This window comes from Myodes glareolus, chromosome X (assembly GCF_982192425.1).
Source record: "Myodes glareolus chromosome X, mMyoGla1.1, whole genome shotgun sequence".
Taxonomy (NCBI): domain Eukaryota; kingdom Metazoa; phylum Chordata; class Mammalia; order Rodentia; family Cricetidae; genus Myodes; species Myodes glareolus.
The window spans coordinates 49990269-50007258 of NC_142053.1; the positions used below are offsets into that span (position 1 = coordinate 49990269).

The 16990-nt window shown below is 37.3% G+C and overlaps 1 protein-coding gene across 1 annotated transcript in view; it reads right to left on the reverse strand.

The window, feature by feature from the left end:
• Positions 1 to 16990, reverse strand: part of Il1rapl2 (interleukin 1 receptor accessory protein like 2) — a 577524-nt gene that overhangs the window by 27570 nt on the left and 532964 nt on the right. Inside the window, exon 6 of the mRNA XM_048458168.3 lies at positions 1548 to 1693. Coding sequence (XP_048314125.2) covers positions 1548 to 1693 — 146 coding nt within the window. The remainder of the gene's footprint in view (positions 1 to 1547; positions 1694 to 16990) is intronic.

Here is a 16990-nt window from a genome sequence, read left to right on the forward strand (position 1 = left end):
AGTGTGTCCTCATGTCCCGTCTCAGATTTCTAGAGTTTTAAGGACTGCCAGTTGTTGCTTTAGTTTTAAATAGAATAGATTTATTTTAAAACTTAGATTATATCTCTTCCCACTGGTTTAATTATAAGACCTTCCTTCATGTTTTTGTTCCCAAAGAAATGTTCAAATTGAAATATATATATATATATATATAATACTTTTGTTAAATGTTTATATTTCTTTGCATTATAACTACCTCAGAGGTTTGAGGATGTGTATTTTATTTGTGTCTTTCTCAATACCCAGCATGTATTTGCTACATATGAGTTCTCAATATTAAAAGAGACTTTTAATCTTTTACTTAACCAGGATGCATTTCAAGAGTGCTTATTAGTGGCAAAACACTTTCTAAGTTTCTTGGAGATGCAGAAGTATCACAGCTGACCCTGGTCTAGAGAATCTTTGAAGCAAGAATAAGACCCAAAAGTGCAAGGACAATGTGACTTTTGCCACAAGGTACATAGGCTTAGGCAAAGCCTGTACTAATGTAGAAAGGTATATAGATGAAAAGTCACTAAATTACTCTTCAGAGAGCATCAAGTCCATCCATGTGAGCCGTGGTGCTGCTGAGAAAGAAGCACCATTCTCGGAATAGTCATGCTTCCTTTGTTCTTCTGGAGAGTCTCCTTAGGCTCAAGCTTCAGGTCTGGCAAGTAAATGGAAATTCCATCTTGGCAAGTAGACACAACTAGTGATTTTGCTGATTGAATCTGTTCTATTGTTCTATAGCCTAGGCAACAAGTGGCATGATAAGGAACATGTGTTCAGCTACATTTATAAAACCTTTCCCAGGTGGACACGCAAACTCTTTAGTAATTTTCTGTCGTAATAGAGACTTCTGATGAAGCCCTTTAAGATGTTTTTTTGGCACTGTCTAGTTTTAGCCCTTTTATGTATGCATTTAAGTTTCTTTTCTTTGCTTATTGCAACCAATTCGGCCCATTCTACAGCAAACTGTTTTAAAAGGAATTTTTCCAGAGATGCCAAACTTATAGAAATATATCCATCCACTGAAGGCCCTTTAATAACATGTCATGTAACAAAATATAACTTGTGGTGTCTATGATAACTTTTCTTTTATGACATCATTAATTACTTCTGTTACATTTTATCCTGGAATTTAAAAATAACTTTGTTTTTAATCTAGTAATATAACATCTAATATTTCAACTAAGCACTAGGACATAAGAAGGCAAAATACAGAGAAAATATTGAACGCTAATAAATACCAAATTTTGTGTATCACTTAGAATTACAAACACAGCACATTTTATGCCCATTGACTTAAAGTATAACCATGCTTTATTTCAATTATTCACTTTGTCATGCTATTGAATGTCATAGGCCTTTAATTTTTGCTAATATGCTCAACAAGAGAAATACTAGCACTTAAAAAGACAACGATAGCTAAAGGAAACTTTTATTAAATGACAGTTTGTGTCCAAAAAACATATTTAGTAGCTGTCGTTAGTTTGCAAAGATGTAGCTGTGCTCATGATAAACAGTACCCTTTTTACGCAGTAGAACACTGGCATGCTTCCGTCCATTTCTGTTTTCCACATGGCAGGTATAATTAGCCAAGTCAGCTTCCACCACTGAGTCAAAGATGAGTGTCAATTCAACTTCTTTTTCTCCAAGATGCTCTTTGAGGAGCCTGAAAGAAAGACAGTAGACTTGGCTGTGTTGGTTTGAATGAGGCAAAAAGCAGTCATATAAATTCTCCAAGATGGTAAAATAGGACCCCTGCCTGAGGACTCAGTAGGGTCCAGAGTGCTCTGGTTGGATGTATGGGAGTGTATCACTTTCAGGAAGAGAACACAAAATGTGAGGAACAAATAAGAAAGAAAAAAAGTGGGGAATTTACTCATCCAAAAAGAAGCAACAATATGCCACTGGGCTTTGATGACTAGAGTATACGTGATTTGTGTACAGAAGGAGGGCACATTGGTTTTAATGTGCTCTACTGAGTGTATGAATACTACTTTGGTTTTTACACTATGACACAAAGTAAACACCCTACACAAGCATGGGTTTGACGTCAGAAGTTAGACTTTACAAAGTTGTAAATAAAGGAACATTAAAAATGGTGGGCAGTGTGGCACACACCTTCAATCCCAGCTCTTGGAAGGCAGAGGCAGGGGCATATTTGTGAATGTGAGACCAGTTTGGTCTGAAAAGGGAGTTCTAGAACAACCAGAGTGACCCTGTCTCGAAAAATACCAAACCATACGAAAACTACAAGAAGCTAACTCGTGAGTGTATGAAAAACAAACTCAAAGTGCTTAGTGACTTTTAATCGCCAAATATTAGTGAGAATCGAGTTTTCTTTTCCCTTTCTTGATATCTAATACAGTACTTGGCCCTGTTTCAAACCTGGCTGTTTGGCTACTCTCATGGCCCTGATATCTGTAAACCTTCCTCCTTTCTTGTTCTGCTTTTCCTACTCATGGAAGAACCCCTGCTCTCAGAGGTATTTCCTCCCAGGTTTGCTGCTTTATTTCTGAAGCAAATTGCAAGGGTCATTGGATGACCAGAAACAAAAGAGATGCATTGCTAGCATTGGTTCCAGAAAGCCACAATTCCTATTTCTTCAAAGAGTTAGCATCTTATCAGTAAGTCTAGCTATCTCCTTAGCTAAAGACATGTTTCTGATTTCTCATGCTTTTGACAAAAAAAAAGAGTAAATGAAAGTGTCAGAAAAAGACCCTTAAGTTCTGGGGTAGCTCTCTAAATATACACATATACTAATAAACATAAAGTACTTTATGTGGAAAATTAGAGGTGATGGAAGTAAATATTTTTTTTTTCGTGACTGGGTTTCTCTGTAGCTTTGGAGCCTGTCCTGGAATCAGCTCTTGTAGACCAGACTGGCCTTGGACTCACAGTGATATGCCTGCTTCTGCCTCCTGAGTGCTGGGATTAAAGGTGTGCGCCCTCGCCACCCAGCCTGACAGAGTAGTATTTGACTTCTTTATAGATGTATAATCATGAGTACAGAGAAGGCTTCTCTGACTGGGATTGAGTACAACTTCAAGCTGGGACCTTATAAAGTCATTTACACAATTGGTGCTACAATTTAATCCATCTTTTAACTGAAAAGAATAAATATTACACCGAGTGTGAAGTTGCGATAGTAAAATGAGTTAAAATAAGTGATTTGAAAAATAAAACAATCACTGTCACATTTAAAGGAATGCTGTTTTATCTAACTATTTCATTATCTGAAGATAGAGTGTTCAAATTTTGGCTCCTCTCAAAACAGCTGAATTTATTTTTATTAGCATGTAATATTAGTTTGGTTTACTCTTTCTAGTTCTTCTTTGAGAGATGAAAAATCTTTAAGTTGGCAGAAGAGAGCTGTTAGAATCTGGGAATCCCCTGTGCTGATACCTGAATCTTAAAGTAGGTTCTACACAGATTTTAAAAATTAACCTTTTTTCTATTCCCCTCCATTATCCAAGGTTTGACAACATAGTACATATAGGTTAAATGAGTCTTCTATGACCTTTTACATTTATGTATTTTTGAGATCACATGTTCCTAATTGTCTTTATATTAATTGCTTTACTCACTGCCTAATGCTAGAGTTTCCCCATCTAAGCTTTCTCTGGCCGTACAGTTGGTCATTTCTGATGTTTCTGTTTTACACTGATTTTTGTTCTCTTTATTCTGTCCCTTTCCTTGGTAAATCCCACAGTATTCAATTGTGTCAGCATCATGGAAACTGCTGTGGAAGAAGCTCTCTTAGTTCCAGAAGTCTCGGAGGCACCACAGATTTCATTTGATTTACAGTATCACATGGAGGGCAGTCACAGCCTCTGCCAGGCACGGGGCAGAAAGCTGATCCTACTCCTTGCCACGAAGCCTTTCCCTCCCCATCTCTAATGCAGTTTCCAAAAACAGATCTCCACAGGCTGCTGAAAGAATTTGGAGAGAGGATTGAAAAACGATCCTTCTTCATTCTATTAATATATATGAGGTGTCTTAATTATCAGCTCTTAAAAATCTCGAGGTGATTTGCTTTTTTGGAATTAAACAGGATGTTGGTGTTTATGTCTATAATTCAGTTTGCTGAGCAGTCAAACTTTCCTACTTACTCTCTCTCTCTCTCTCTCTCTCTCTCTATATATATATATATATATATATATATATATATATAATCCATCAATGATGCTTTTTCAACCCCAAATATGTACCTAGCTCTGGGCTAGAGACTTAGTATAAGGGAAATATAAACATTGTAAGGCTCAAACCTAATACACTAAGTTCGAAAATTTAAAAGAGAAGGCAAAATTTACACAATTGAAAAATGACAGAATGAATGAGGTGAAGAAGTGTTACCACACCAATTGTGATGAGTATAGAATTTCAAAGCACACAGTGTAAATTAGCTTGCAAAATAGACTTGAATCAGTGGCTAGGAATAAGGACACATAACTGCACACACATGTACACAGGTATTCCTACATATACTTCCCCCACCATATTACTAGAAAGAACGTAGCAATTGCATCACACACAGACACATAGACACACACACACACACACACGCACACACACACAGACACACAGAGTGAGAGTGGCAGCAAAAGTGAGAGAGAATGAGAGAAATAAGAGAGAGCTGAGCTAATGAAAAGTTACCAGCTCTTCTAAGATCTATCAGATAACTGGGCTCTTGTCCCCTAATACTAGTCATTTTAGCACACTCAGATCAGAATCCTAGGAGCTTGATGCAATACTAGTAATGACACTTAAAGTGTAAATAATGCAATATATGCATGCACTGAAACATCCCATCAAAATAAATTTTATAACTAGTGTATCAGCTAAAACTAATTGAAAACTTAAATTGTATTTATGTTTAGGTTCACAATACTCTGAGCCCAAGAGTTAAAAACTTTTGCACAAAGGTATAGGAGGACTGCAACTCTGAGTTTTGCTTTCGAGCTCAATGCTAGTTTTCAAGGTCAAGTTCAGATAACTGTACTTCATGCTTCTGGCAAGTTTGAAGGGAAAAATATTCATTTTAAAATGAGCTCAGAACACTCTGTTCTTCTTTTCAAAAGTCCATTCTCAAAGAAAACTGATTTTTTAGATTCTAAAAATAATTAGGATTTACCAAAGCATAACAATGACCTGGGTAAAAAAGAACTACCCAGCTGCACACCCGTCTAGTTTTCTTGTTTCATCTGAATGCACGTGAGCATGGGAAACACTTAGGAAGGTGAACGTCTGTTGCAGGGGGTTATTTAAAGCCTGAGAGCTCATCATATAATTTTGGAAAGGTTACCATTATACCATCATATCAATCAGGCCAGGAAGTAGGAATGTAAAATATTCTAAGATACCAGAAGTTTCTGTGAATGACTATGTTGTTATGTGTAAGTAAGCTTAACTGGCTATAAATGGTTATTGTAAGTTATGGGGCTATAAATAAAATTTTAAGTATAATGACATACTAAAAGAAAGATAAATTGAAATAATGTGAAATGATCAGTCAAAAATAGAGGAAGCAGAAAAGCTAGGAAATGAAAGAACAAGAGGAAGAAATATAAAATGATACAAACATGATAGATATTTAAAGACCTGTAACAATAATCAATGCGAATATAAGTTATCTCTTTGTGTTCATTGAAGATTCATTGACAAAGCAGTTTAGAAGGCCAAAATGGATGCTTTTTATAAGAAATTCACTTTAAGCCAGGCAGTGGTGGCACATGTCTTTAATCCCAGCACTTTGGAGGCAGAAGCAGGAGGATTCCTGTGAGTTCAATGCTAGCCTGGTCTATGGAATGAGTTCCAGAACAGCCAGGACTACACTGAGAAACCCTGTCTTGAAAAACAGAAGGAAAGAAAGAAAGAAAGAAAGAAAGAAAGAAAGAAAGACAGACAGACAGGAAAAAAAGGAAGGAAGAGTAGTTATAAGATATCCCATAATTCACCACTCTTACAATTAATTAACATAAACTAATAGAAAACCTTTGGAAAAAAGAATTTAGGATATCACTGGGCAAAACTAACAAAGAAGGAAAATCATTCTTTCTGCTTCATTTTGATACTGCTCTGGAATTGCAACTGAGTTCCTCATAGTTGACGCTGCCTATGGAAGGATCCATGACTCAGCGGTTTTGTCCTCCTATTCTTTAAGTTGAAGCAGTGTTTGAACAGGAATGGGTAGAGGCTGGAGTTTGCCGTAATTACTCTCAACTGGACTAGTTAGTAGCATACCTCATTAGCAGAGAGCCTATCCAATGCACAGAGGGCCTTAGGCTTGTAGCACCACAGAAAAGATTTAAATACAAAAATATCTTCAGTACTCAGGAGAATGACAGAAAAGGATTAAAAAATAAAACACACAAAAGAAAAAACCATAGACAAATAATATTTTTAAAAGGAAAAACGATTTCCCCAGCCAAGGTGACTAGCTAAGCAAAAGAAGGCAGACGATCATGGCGTATGCTGAGCAGGGCTTCACTGTGGGGCTTTTTAGGGTTTGCCATGGAGATTCATATCCTTTCTGTTTCAGAACTTTGCCAAGTATCCAGCATGAAGGAGGGTGACGAAAGTTAGCTAAACTTCTTTTCAGCTGGGTTGCACCAGGCAGAGATTCTCTCGGAAGGTTATTAGGCTGTGCAAACCAAGGACAGCACAAAGCAGAGTTGCAGACCCCCAGATACTCTTGAGGCTTTTGTGGGCATGGAACTGTGGCATTCTGTGTTGGGAGTGGGGCCATTTGAATCGTAGGATCCGCCACTCTTGATCCTGGTTTCCTGCACACGGTACACACTGGAAACCTTCAGTTATGTCCCTAGACTCAGAGGGCAGGCTCCCTGACTGACCGACTCTACTGTCCTCTTCATCACAGCTCACATTCCCTACAGCACGGAATTCTCAGCCAGTTCGTACTAGTGTCGTTTCCGAGAGCCAAGCCCGTCTCACGCAGCCGTCTACCAACCACTGACACCGTACTGCAGTGTTCTGGAGATGGGAATATGCGGAAGTTTCCACCCTCGGAGCGGTACAAACAATCGTACCATTCTTGAGATGGTTTCTAGCATCGGCCAAGTCGCTTAGCTCTTTCAGCAGCATGACTACGTTACTGCACTAGCGGGGTAGCTGAGACCTGTTCTCTTAGAGTTTTACGTCTGCCAATTGGAGTAGATTTCCCCTTCTTAACCAGGTGCCTGAAGACAAGGCCTAAGGCACTCTCTTTCTCTTGCTGTGTTGTGTCCCGGAACTCAGGATTTCACTACGTCTCCTTGTCTCTGTTGCTGAATTCAATTCTCCACATGCAGCGGGTCCACTGGTTCAATTTTGTGGAGGAGGAGGAGTGTTGGCATCCAGGCATCTGTGCTGGCCTGTCCTTGAGGTCCGGACAGGACACGCCCTCAGCTGCAGCCACCTTCTGGGCATCTTCGCTACATTTCCTTTTAAAAGGAATGACGCTTTGTAAATCATTCTCCTGCCTCGAGATTGCCCATGTTGGTATCAGCTTCAAACCTTGGCCCAGAAAATTCCCAGTGCGCCTATGTTGAGCTCAGCTTAGCCTCACATTAGGTACACAGGCCACAGGCCATCTTAATCTTGTGGTCAACCTGGAGCGCTTTCCCTTGCTGGTCACTGACAGGCTGGTCTCTGAAACCCAGTCTCCATGGGGCGGCTTCGACTCCCACTGTGGATGTGTGACGTGTGACGAAGACAAGCTGTTTGAGGAAATGGAAAACGAGGGAGGCTTCCACGCCCCCAGTTCCTGGTTCTTTCTACAGTAACAAACTATAAGTATAGTGGCTTCGTGTGGTCTTACTTCCTGACAATTGTTGGCCATGACTTGTGCTAGTCATTCTGGGTTAGGTCAGGGTGTCACCAAGACTAAGCTCCTTTGGGGGTGCTCTAGTGTAAGTGTTGCACTTACATATAAAATCATTTTTAGTGCAAACAATTTTGTGAACTAAAGACCACTTGGGGGTATTTGAACACTTAAAAGAAAAAAAAGAAAGAAGGAAAAAAGAAAGAAAGAAAGGAAGAAAGAAAGAAAGAAAGAAAGAAACGAAAGAAAAAGAAAGAGAAAGACAATGCACTACAGAGTTGCTTGCAGGCAGATTTTATGGAGGCATTTTCTCAGTTGAGAGTTGCCTGTGTCCCTTAGCTTGTGACCTTTTCCTTCCCAAGTGGCTGTTGTCTTTCAAGTGTCTTCCACACCAACTCCTCTGCTGCCTTTTTCCATTTAAGGAATTTTCTGAAGACAGAGCCTGCTGAGGTAATCCAGGATCCATCTGTCCAGTAACCTTAGTTCTCCTCTGCACAGGGTATCCTCAGGGGCAGGATGGTCTGCTTGCCATGACCTGTACAGTACTAATAGCTTGCAGAGCTGAGTGCAAACCCTCCTTTAGGGGACAGCTGTCCCTTAGACAGGTTAGTCAGGTTGTGGAAATCTGACCTCAGGGCAGGGCCTCGCTGGCTCCTGGAGAGACAGTGCTGAAATCAGTTCAAGAACAGAGTGGTAGGAACCAGGAGACTTGAGGGACTGTTGGAGGGAGATTATAGACAGGGCCCTTGCTATAGAGTACCACCAAGTGGTGAAAAATGCCTAAGAGAGAAACAGGGATGCGTTAGGTCACTGGCCACCTATGCCTTGTCTTCAGTGCCTTGGAGATGGACTGTGGTTTTGTTGTTGTTTTTGAGACAGGGTTTCACTGTGTAGCCCTGGCTGTCCTGTGACTCACTCTGTAGACCAGGCTGGCCTCGATCTTACAGAGATTCACCTGCCTTTGCCTTCTGAGTGCTGGGATCAAAGTGTGGAGAGCAGGCCAAGAAAACTATGAGAAATAAGCCAATAAAAATCACTCCTTCACGGTCTCTGCATCAGCTCCTGCTTCTGGGTTCCTACCTTGAGTTCCTGCCCCGACTTCTCTTGATGATGGACTAATCCTGCCCAGGCTGATTTTGGTCATGGTGTTTTAGCACATGAATAGAAACCCTTACTAAGACAGCCATCTTTCTCCATGAGAAAAGCTTATTAGATTCATGCAGGTGCCCAATAGCCCATGTGTCTAGGGGACAGATTATGGGACAGCAGAGCAATAGAACATCCCATTACAACAGAAAATTCTGTTGGGCATTGCTGTCCTTAAGTCAGCAGGTAATAACATCTGTATAAAGAACGGTAAATGAGATTTAATGATCCATTTCTTTTCTTTTTGATCCACTTTTATTTTCTTTTTCCTCCTCACACACAGAATTTCTCCACACATATTTCCTGAAGCTATAAAGTTACCTGCTGTTGGCAAGGAGCTATTTTATCTCTAAAACTTTGCTGGTGCTGGACGGTGGTGGCTCACACCCTTAATCCCAGCACTCGAGAGGCAGGGAGAGTCGGATCTCTATAAGTTTGAGGCCAGCCTGGTCTATAGAGTGAGTTCATGGACAACCAGGTTACACAGAGAAATCTTGTGTTGAAAAATGAAAAAAAAGAGCTATAACTTAAATATAAAGACAGAAACAGACGAAAAATAACATAAATATAAGTGATCTCTTTGTGTAATTTGAAGAGTCATTGACAAAGTAGTTTAAAAGGACAAAATGTGAGTGCTTTCTCTAAGAAATTAGCTTAAATAATATGAAAAAGACAGAGACAGATGAAAAGTAAAAGGATCTCAAAAAGTCTACAATGTTAAAATTCAGAATACTGTAGTAAACGTATTAATTTTATATAAATTAGCAAAAAGTGTGAATAAAGAGATATATTTTATGGAGAAGGAACCTTTCTAAAATTACACATAAGAACCATTAACATATATGCATTTGACAAACTCATAAAATATATGAAGCAAAAACTGATGCTACTGCAAAGAGTAACTGAAGGCCTCAGTATTAGAGCTGAAGGCACCAACATCGATTTACCACCAATTAACAGATTCAGTGGGTAGAAAACTAGTAAGGATATAGCTGAAATGACCAGTCTCAATATTAAACAAGATAAAGCAGACATTTTAAGTATATATCTCACAATAATAACAGAATTCCTACATTTCTGAAGTTTACATAAATCACAAAACAAAGCAACTTAAAAAAACTACTTAGCAAATATAGCATAGGAAATACTGTAAACTATGCTCTTGGGACATAATCAAATTTAAGGAAATCAACAACAGAAAGATACCTACAAAAGATACCTTTCAAATTCTAACTAAATATTTAAAAATTGAGAAACATACTTCTAGGAGAATCAGTCTTCCTCAGGGATTAACTCCCTGATTCAACACTGAGTAGATTGCCCTGAAAACATACACATTCAGGCAACACTGAATAGACTCTAAAACTGGTGTCTATATAATGATTCTTATATATAGTATATTTAGATGTGTGTGTGTGTGTGTGTGTGTGTGTGTGTAACAACAATGATTTAAAAAGTGGAAGCCATGAATTTAGGTGGTGAGTCAGACAAGTGAGGTGTAAGAGGGAGGTGAGGGACAGGAAAAATGATGCAATTATATTTTAAATTAAAAATAAATTTCTAAATAAAGCTCTAATAACTAATTTAAAACCAATTAAAACAGTTTAAAATATCTTAAAGTGAAAATATAATTAAAAATTGTAAGATATAGTAAAAGGTGACTAGCAAGCAACATGAAACAGCAAATGTACACACTAGACAAAGATAGATCTAAAATAAACCAACCATGGCTGTAACTTAGGAAACTAAAAAAGAAAAATGCAAATTTTCTAGAACAAACTGAATTATACATTACAAAATAGATATAAAAGAAAATTCCAATAGGAAAACAACAAAGGAAATAAACAAACCCAAATATATTACTTTGGGGAAAATTTCATTATGATTGATAATCTTTCATTCAGAGTCAAAGAAAAGCATAAGAAACTCAAAATTATTTAATTACAAAGTTTTTATAAGAGAGGAAGCTTAGTTTATGATGCCATGAATATTAAATAATAATAAATAGGGATAATAATCTACTATGTCCTTAAAAATGATCAACTAAATGAAATTCTTTCAAAGATACAGCATGTTTAAACTCACACAAAAGGGCTAAGGTAGGGCTACAATGTAAAATAAATAGATGAAAGAGAGAGAGAGAGAGAGAGAGAAAGAGAAAGGAAAAGGAAAAGGAAAAGGAAATGGAATTAATAACAATAGTCATTCAAAACAGAAACCATCAAGACCAGATGGGGTCACCATGTTTCACATTTAAAGCAATAATTATACTAACTTTATAAGGTTTTCCAGCAAATAAGGACAGGATTATATTAATATATTATTCAAAGTCAGCAGCACTCTAATGCTAAAGACCTTACAAGAATAGAAAATGCAGATTAATTTTTTTATGGATTCAAAAAAATCATTGAAAAAAGATTAGTAAACCAAATATACTTATAATGTATAAATGACTCATCTATAATGACTAAGTAGAATTTATTCTGGGTTATACAAGTCTAGTTAACATTTGAAAGTGTTATAATGCATCAAAACAGGCTAAATAAAAATATGCAGCCATAACCAATGGTTGATGAAATACCATTTGACAAATGTAATACGCATTTGTTTCATGTAAAGTAGGAGTAGAGAACTGACTGCATACGATAACGAACATGAGAAAGACCTATAACTAACATCACGTTTCATGGTGAGTCTGTGAATACATTGCCTCTATGATTAGGAAAACTGTAAAGTTGCCTCCTTTCTTTTATTCCTTCCTTCAGAACACCAGAAGGCAAAACTTAATGCAACAAATTAAGAAAAGGAAATAAAAGGTACACTGCTTGCAGAAGTGGATGGTGGTTAATTCAAAGACTCACAACTTATCAAAATGCAGAGAATAAGAGACTGTAGAGGACTCAGTCCTAACTGGGGCATTTATATCACTCTCCTAGCATCCAGAGCTCAGGGACAACTTTCAGGGAGGGGACAGAAGGATTGTAAGGGCTAAACGTTAGGGAAGACTACTGAAAAGCAGTATCTTCTGGACATGACAGAGTTTCTGCACTCATCAAACATAGTGGTTGTGATTGCCCCCACAAGATCAGTCCAATATGAAACCTGTCAAAATTCCAACACGGATGGTGGATGGAACACAGGAAACTCTTGGAAGTTGGGAGTTGCTGAGGAAAAGAAGGGCAGTTGTTCTCAAGGATGTGACATCCTGACAGTTGTCCATGCCTCCTTGGATGGTCCTGCTCCTGTGCACATACAGGTAGCGTTGGTGGATACAGTGGATTAGAAATATAGGGCGTAAAGTTGGCAAAAAAAAAAAAAGATGTAGGAAGAGGTTGGGATGGAGTAGGAGAGAAGAGTGAGGATGGATATTTTCAAAATACACTGTCTACATATAAGAATCTCTCAGCCTGGTGATGGTGGCACACACCTTTAATCCCAGCACTCTGGAGGCAGTGACAGGCAGATCTCTGTGAGTTTGAAGCCAGCTTGGTCTACAGAATGAGTTTCAGGACAACCAGAGCTGTTACACAGAGAAACCCTGTCTCAAAGCTCCCCACCAAAAGAAAAGACATTCTCAAAAAATGAAGAAAATATACTTTAAAAACTTTGTCTAAAGATATGATTGACTTTTTGGGGGAAAATCCCAAAGCAATAATAAAAATCCCATGGAACTAAAGAGTTGTCAGATGAATAAATATAAGTCAATTGCTATTTTTCTATGTCACTTAAAATAGAAATTGAAATGTGAAATTCAAAGCATACCATTTTTACATTAGTATCCCCCAAAGTGTAATATTTCAGCTTAAGTTAAAAAATGTATGAAATATCTAAAGAAAAGTACCAAACTCTGATAAGTCAAAGATCTAAATAAACATATTTCTAGAAATTGGTAGTATTTTGGTAGAACTGTAAGAAACAGGAGAAAACAGAATTAGAAGAGGAACCAGGGACCAACAATGACCTTCATAGACATGATTTTTATGACCTACTTCCTTCAGCTAGCTCCTGTCTCCTAGAGCTTCATCTGCCTCCGCAAATAGTGCCATCAATTAGTTAATCAAAAGTTCAACAGACGAGCTTGTGGGGACATTTCGTATTCAAACCAAAATGCCAACAAAGCTTCCCAAATTATTTTATGTACAGTAATTAACACTCTGAAGCTAGTAAGACAAAGGACACAGAATAACCAACCCAACATTTGAAAGAACAAGGTCAGAACATCTACATTACTGGGTTAAATTTTGCCATAAAGCTATATCAGTCCAGGCAATGATGACTAAATATATTACTTAGCCAAAAAGCAAAAACAAAAACCACAGAACAGGCACCCAAGAAATTTCCACACAAGAGTCAGCCTCAACTCAGTGAATGAATCCCTGAGAACAGAGCAATGATAACATAGTGGGAAAACACTACATTTTCAGAAGAACTAACATCTCCATATAAAATATAATGTAGACATTGATCTTTATTTTTTCCAGAAGCAATGTCCAAATAAATTGTTATTCTGTAAAGTACAAAACTGTAAAACTTACAGAATATAGCACAAGAAAACATATAGGTAACTTTTAATATTTAATAATTTAGATACAACAGTAAAGGTACAGTTCATAAAAGGAAAAAACATGCTAAGTTGTATTTCAATAATATTAAAAAAACCCATTTTGCAAAAGTTAAGATGAGATGATTGAAGAGGCTCCACAGTATATGATCACAATCACATGAAGACAAAATGTTACAGAGTAAAATTAGCCAATAATTCAGAAACTACACTCATTAAGCCTCACCAACATAACTGCCTAAAAATGAGCTAAACAGAATAACAGCAATAGACAAGTTAACTTATAAATAACTACAGGCAACTAAGGAATGCTGAATGTGGGAGAAATAGCCTTTCCCAGGGAAGAGCACACTCATTAGTTATCCAATGCAAATTAATTAGCTCTGAAAACATACATAAAAGTGATATTATACAGACTGAGTTTTGTTTGTATGCATATGTGTATTCAATAACAATTACTGAAAAAAAAGGCCACAAACATGAAGTAGAGTGGGGAGAAGTTATGTAGGAGGGTTTGGAGTTGGGGAAAAGGGAGGAGGAAATGTAATTAAATTATAATCTCAAAAATATCTGGTTACTGCGGGTTTCAGTGAAGAATTGAGGATGAATTTAAGCAGAAAATAGGATTTATGAGACAACTAAACTTCTGAGTATGATACTACAATGATTGCTATAGGAATTAAAAGTGTTCCAAGTCCATAGAACTATAGGTTACAAAGGGTGAATCCCAATGTAAATTTTGAGCCTTAGTTCACAATATTGCTTGATAGTTTTTCTGTGAATTGTAACAAATACCCCACAATAATGCAAGATAGTGATGAATGGGGGAAACCAGAAAGAGGTACAGGGGGATGCATAAGAATTCTCTGTATTTTTCTGCTAATCATTTTACTGTGATAAAAATCACATAAAATGTATCCATGTATCTTCACATTTCTTATAAACATTATAAATCACTACTAAATATGCCTAATAAATAACTCATTTACCTTTGTCTTTCCAAAAAGTGTCATAATAGCAAAGACTAGGTTGGGTCCAATAGCAGCTTCAGCACTTGGGAGACAGAGGCAGTAGGACTGAAGGCTAGAGGACAGTGCCATAACATCATGAAAACCAGATAAAAATAAGTCAGATGTGATGTCTTTAAAGCATAGTAGAATATCATGGAATGCCACAGAAAACCCACAAATGCATATAATTAAGTAAAAAAGTCAATCTGAATAAGCTATGTACTGTACAATGTGAAAAAGCTAAAAAAAAGTAAAAGGAAAAACTATCTAATATTGGATTCCAACTTTACAATGTTTTAGAAAGAGCAATTATAGTACAACCATCAGGAGACCGATCATGTGATTTAGAAGGAGAGAGATAAATATGTGGGACAGGGAGGTTTCTGAGGTTAATGAAAGTATTCTACATGGTACTATATTGGTAAATAATATATCACTTTGCATTTGCTGAAATATTGGGAATGAACAATACCAGGAATTGCTGTAAACTGCAGACTTTATATGATAAAGATGTGTCAGAGTTAACCAGTGTACCCATATGGTGCTGTTTAGGGGACAGAGATAATGAAGAACTCTACTTTTCATTTTGATTTTTCTGTAAATTAAGCCTTTAAGAAATTAAAGTCTGAATGTATGTGTATAATGCTAGCAAGGTACTATATGAGTTAATTTGGTATAATCAGTGCCAATAAACAGATATTTTTAAAGTTCCATATACTTAGAATTGTGATGAGCTGGAATATATCAATAAAGTTAACACTTTTTAACTGTTTTCATTATTGACTTCCTGCAAGATTATTTAACTATGGAAATAAAAGGAAAGGAGAAAATAAACAATAAATAACTCTGAGCTGCCCTTTTCTTAATCTCCACAGACTAAGAAAGAGATTGAAGATATTTGGAAATAATAATCCCAGTATTAAACATGTAAAAACTTTTTCTCATCATATGATTCATGCAGTATAATAATGTTGTATATAGCATTTACATTGTATGGGATGTTATAAATAAACTGGGGTGATTTTAAGTATATGGAAATGATGACTTCTGTATGATCTCTCTCATCTATAGAATTTTTTTGTGTGTATGAATGTTTTGCCTGCATCTATATATGCTGTGGGACAATAGTCTTTAATCCTCTCCCTTACGTTTTAATTAAATGCTGATTGGCCAGTAGTGAGGCAGGAAGTAACATGGCGTGACCAGGCAGGAAGTAGAGGTGAGGCAAGGAGAACAAGAGAATCCTGGGAACAGGAATGATTTAGTCTGAAGTCCTCACTGAGACACAAAGGAAGTCAGACACACAGCAAGCAAGATGTGACTGCCTCACTGAAAAAAGTTACCAAGCCATGTGGCTAACACACACAAGTATTATGGGCTAATATAAGTTATAAGAGTTAATAGGAAGCCTGAGCTAATAGGCCAATCAGTTTATAATTAATGTAGGCCTCTGTGTGTTTCTTTGGGGCTAAAGGGTTGTGGGACCAGGGGGGACAGAAATCTCAGTCAACATATATATGTGCACTATGTACAAACAGTGCCTGTGAAGGCCAGAAGAGGGAGCCAGATTCTCCAGAACTGAAGTTACAATGGCCTCCATGTGGGTGTGAGGAACTGAACCTTAGTTCTCTGGAAAAGTAGCAAGCGCTCTTAACTACTGAACCATCTCCCTAGTTCCTGTGTAGATTTTTTTTTTTTTTTGCGATATAGGGTTTCTCTGTAGCTTTAGAGCCTGTCCCAGCACTCACTCTGTAGACCAGGCTGGCCTTGAACTCACAGAGATCTACCTGCCTCTGCCTCCCAAGTGCTGGGATTAAAGGAATGCACCACCACATCCTGGACTATGTAGAATATTTTAATTTGATTTCATAGAAGGAAAAATAGTGGTTCTCAGAGGTAGGAGACGATCAGGACATGCTGACCAGTGTTAAGTAACATAACTGTGATAGGCATACTAGTTCCAGTATATTACTGTAGAATAGGTGGTTATAGACAACAGAAAGGGATATTTCAAAGATTAGAAAAAATAGATTCTGAAAGTTTTCATTATTAAGAAATGATAAATAGTTAAAGTGATAGGTTTATTAAAATTGATTTACATATTATACAATTTATACCTGTATTCAATCATTATGCCTTATGCCATGAATATGCATAAATTTACTACTTAAGTTAAAAATATTTGAGAAATACATAAGATATATGCACATAACTGTGCCCTTTTCTATCTATGGATTTTTGGTGTCTGTTGGGGGTTATGGAGGCAATGGCACAGGTAAACTGAATGAGGGCTACTACCTTCGAGTTCCTTCCAGTAACCGCAGGGCTTTTAGTAATTTACTTGTCAGTTTGCTACCTGCATCATTGTATGTACATATCACAGACACCATTGCTGGCACGCTTGAGATCATGCCCAGAGAGTAAAGA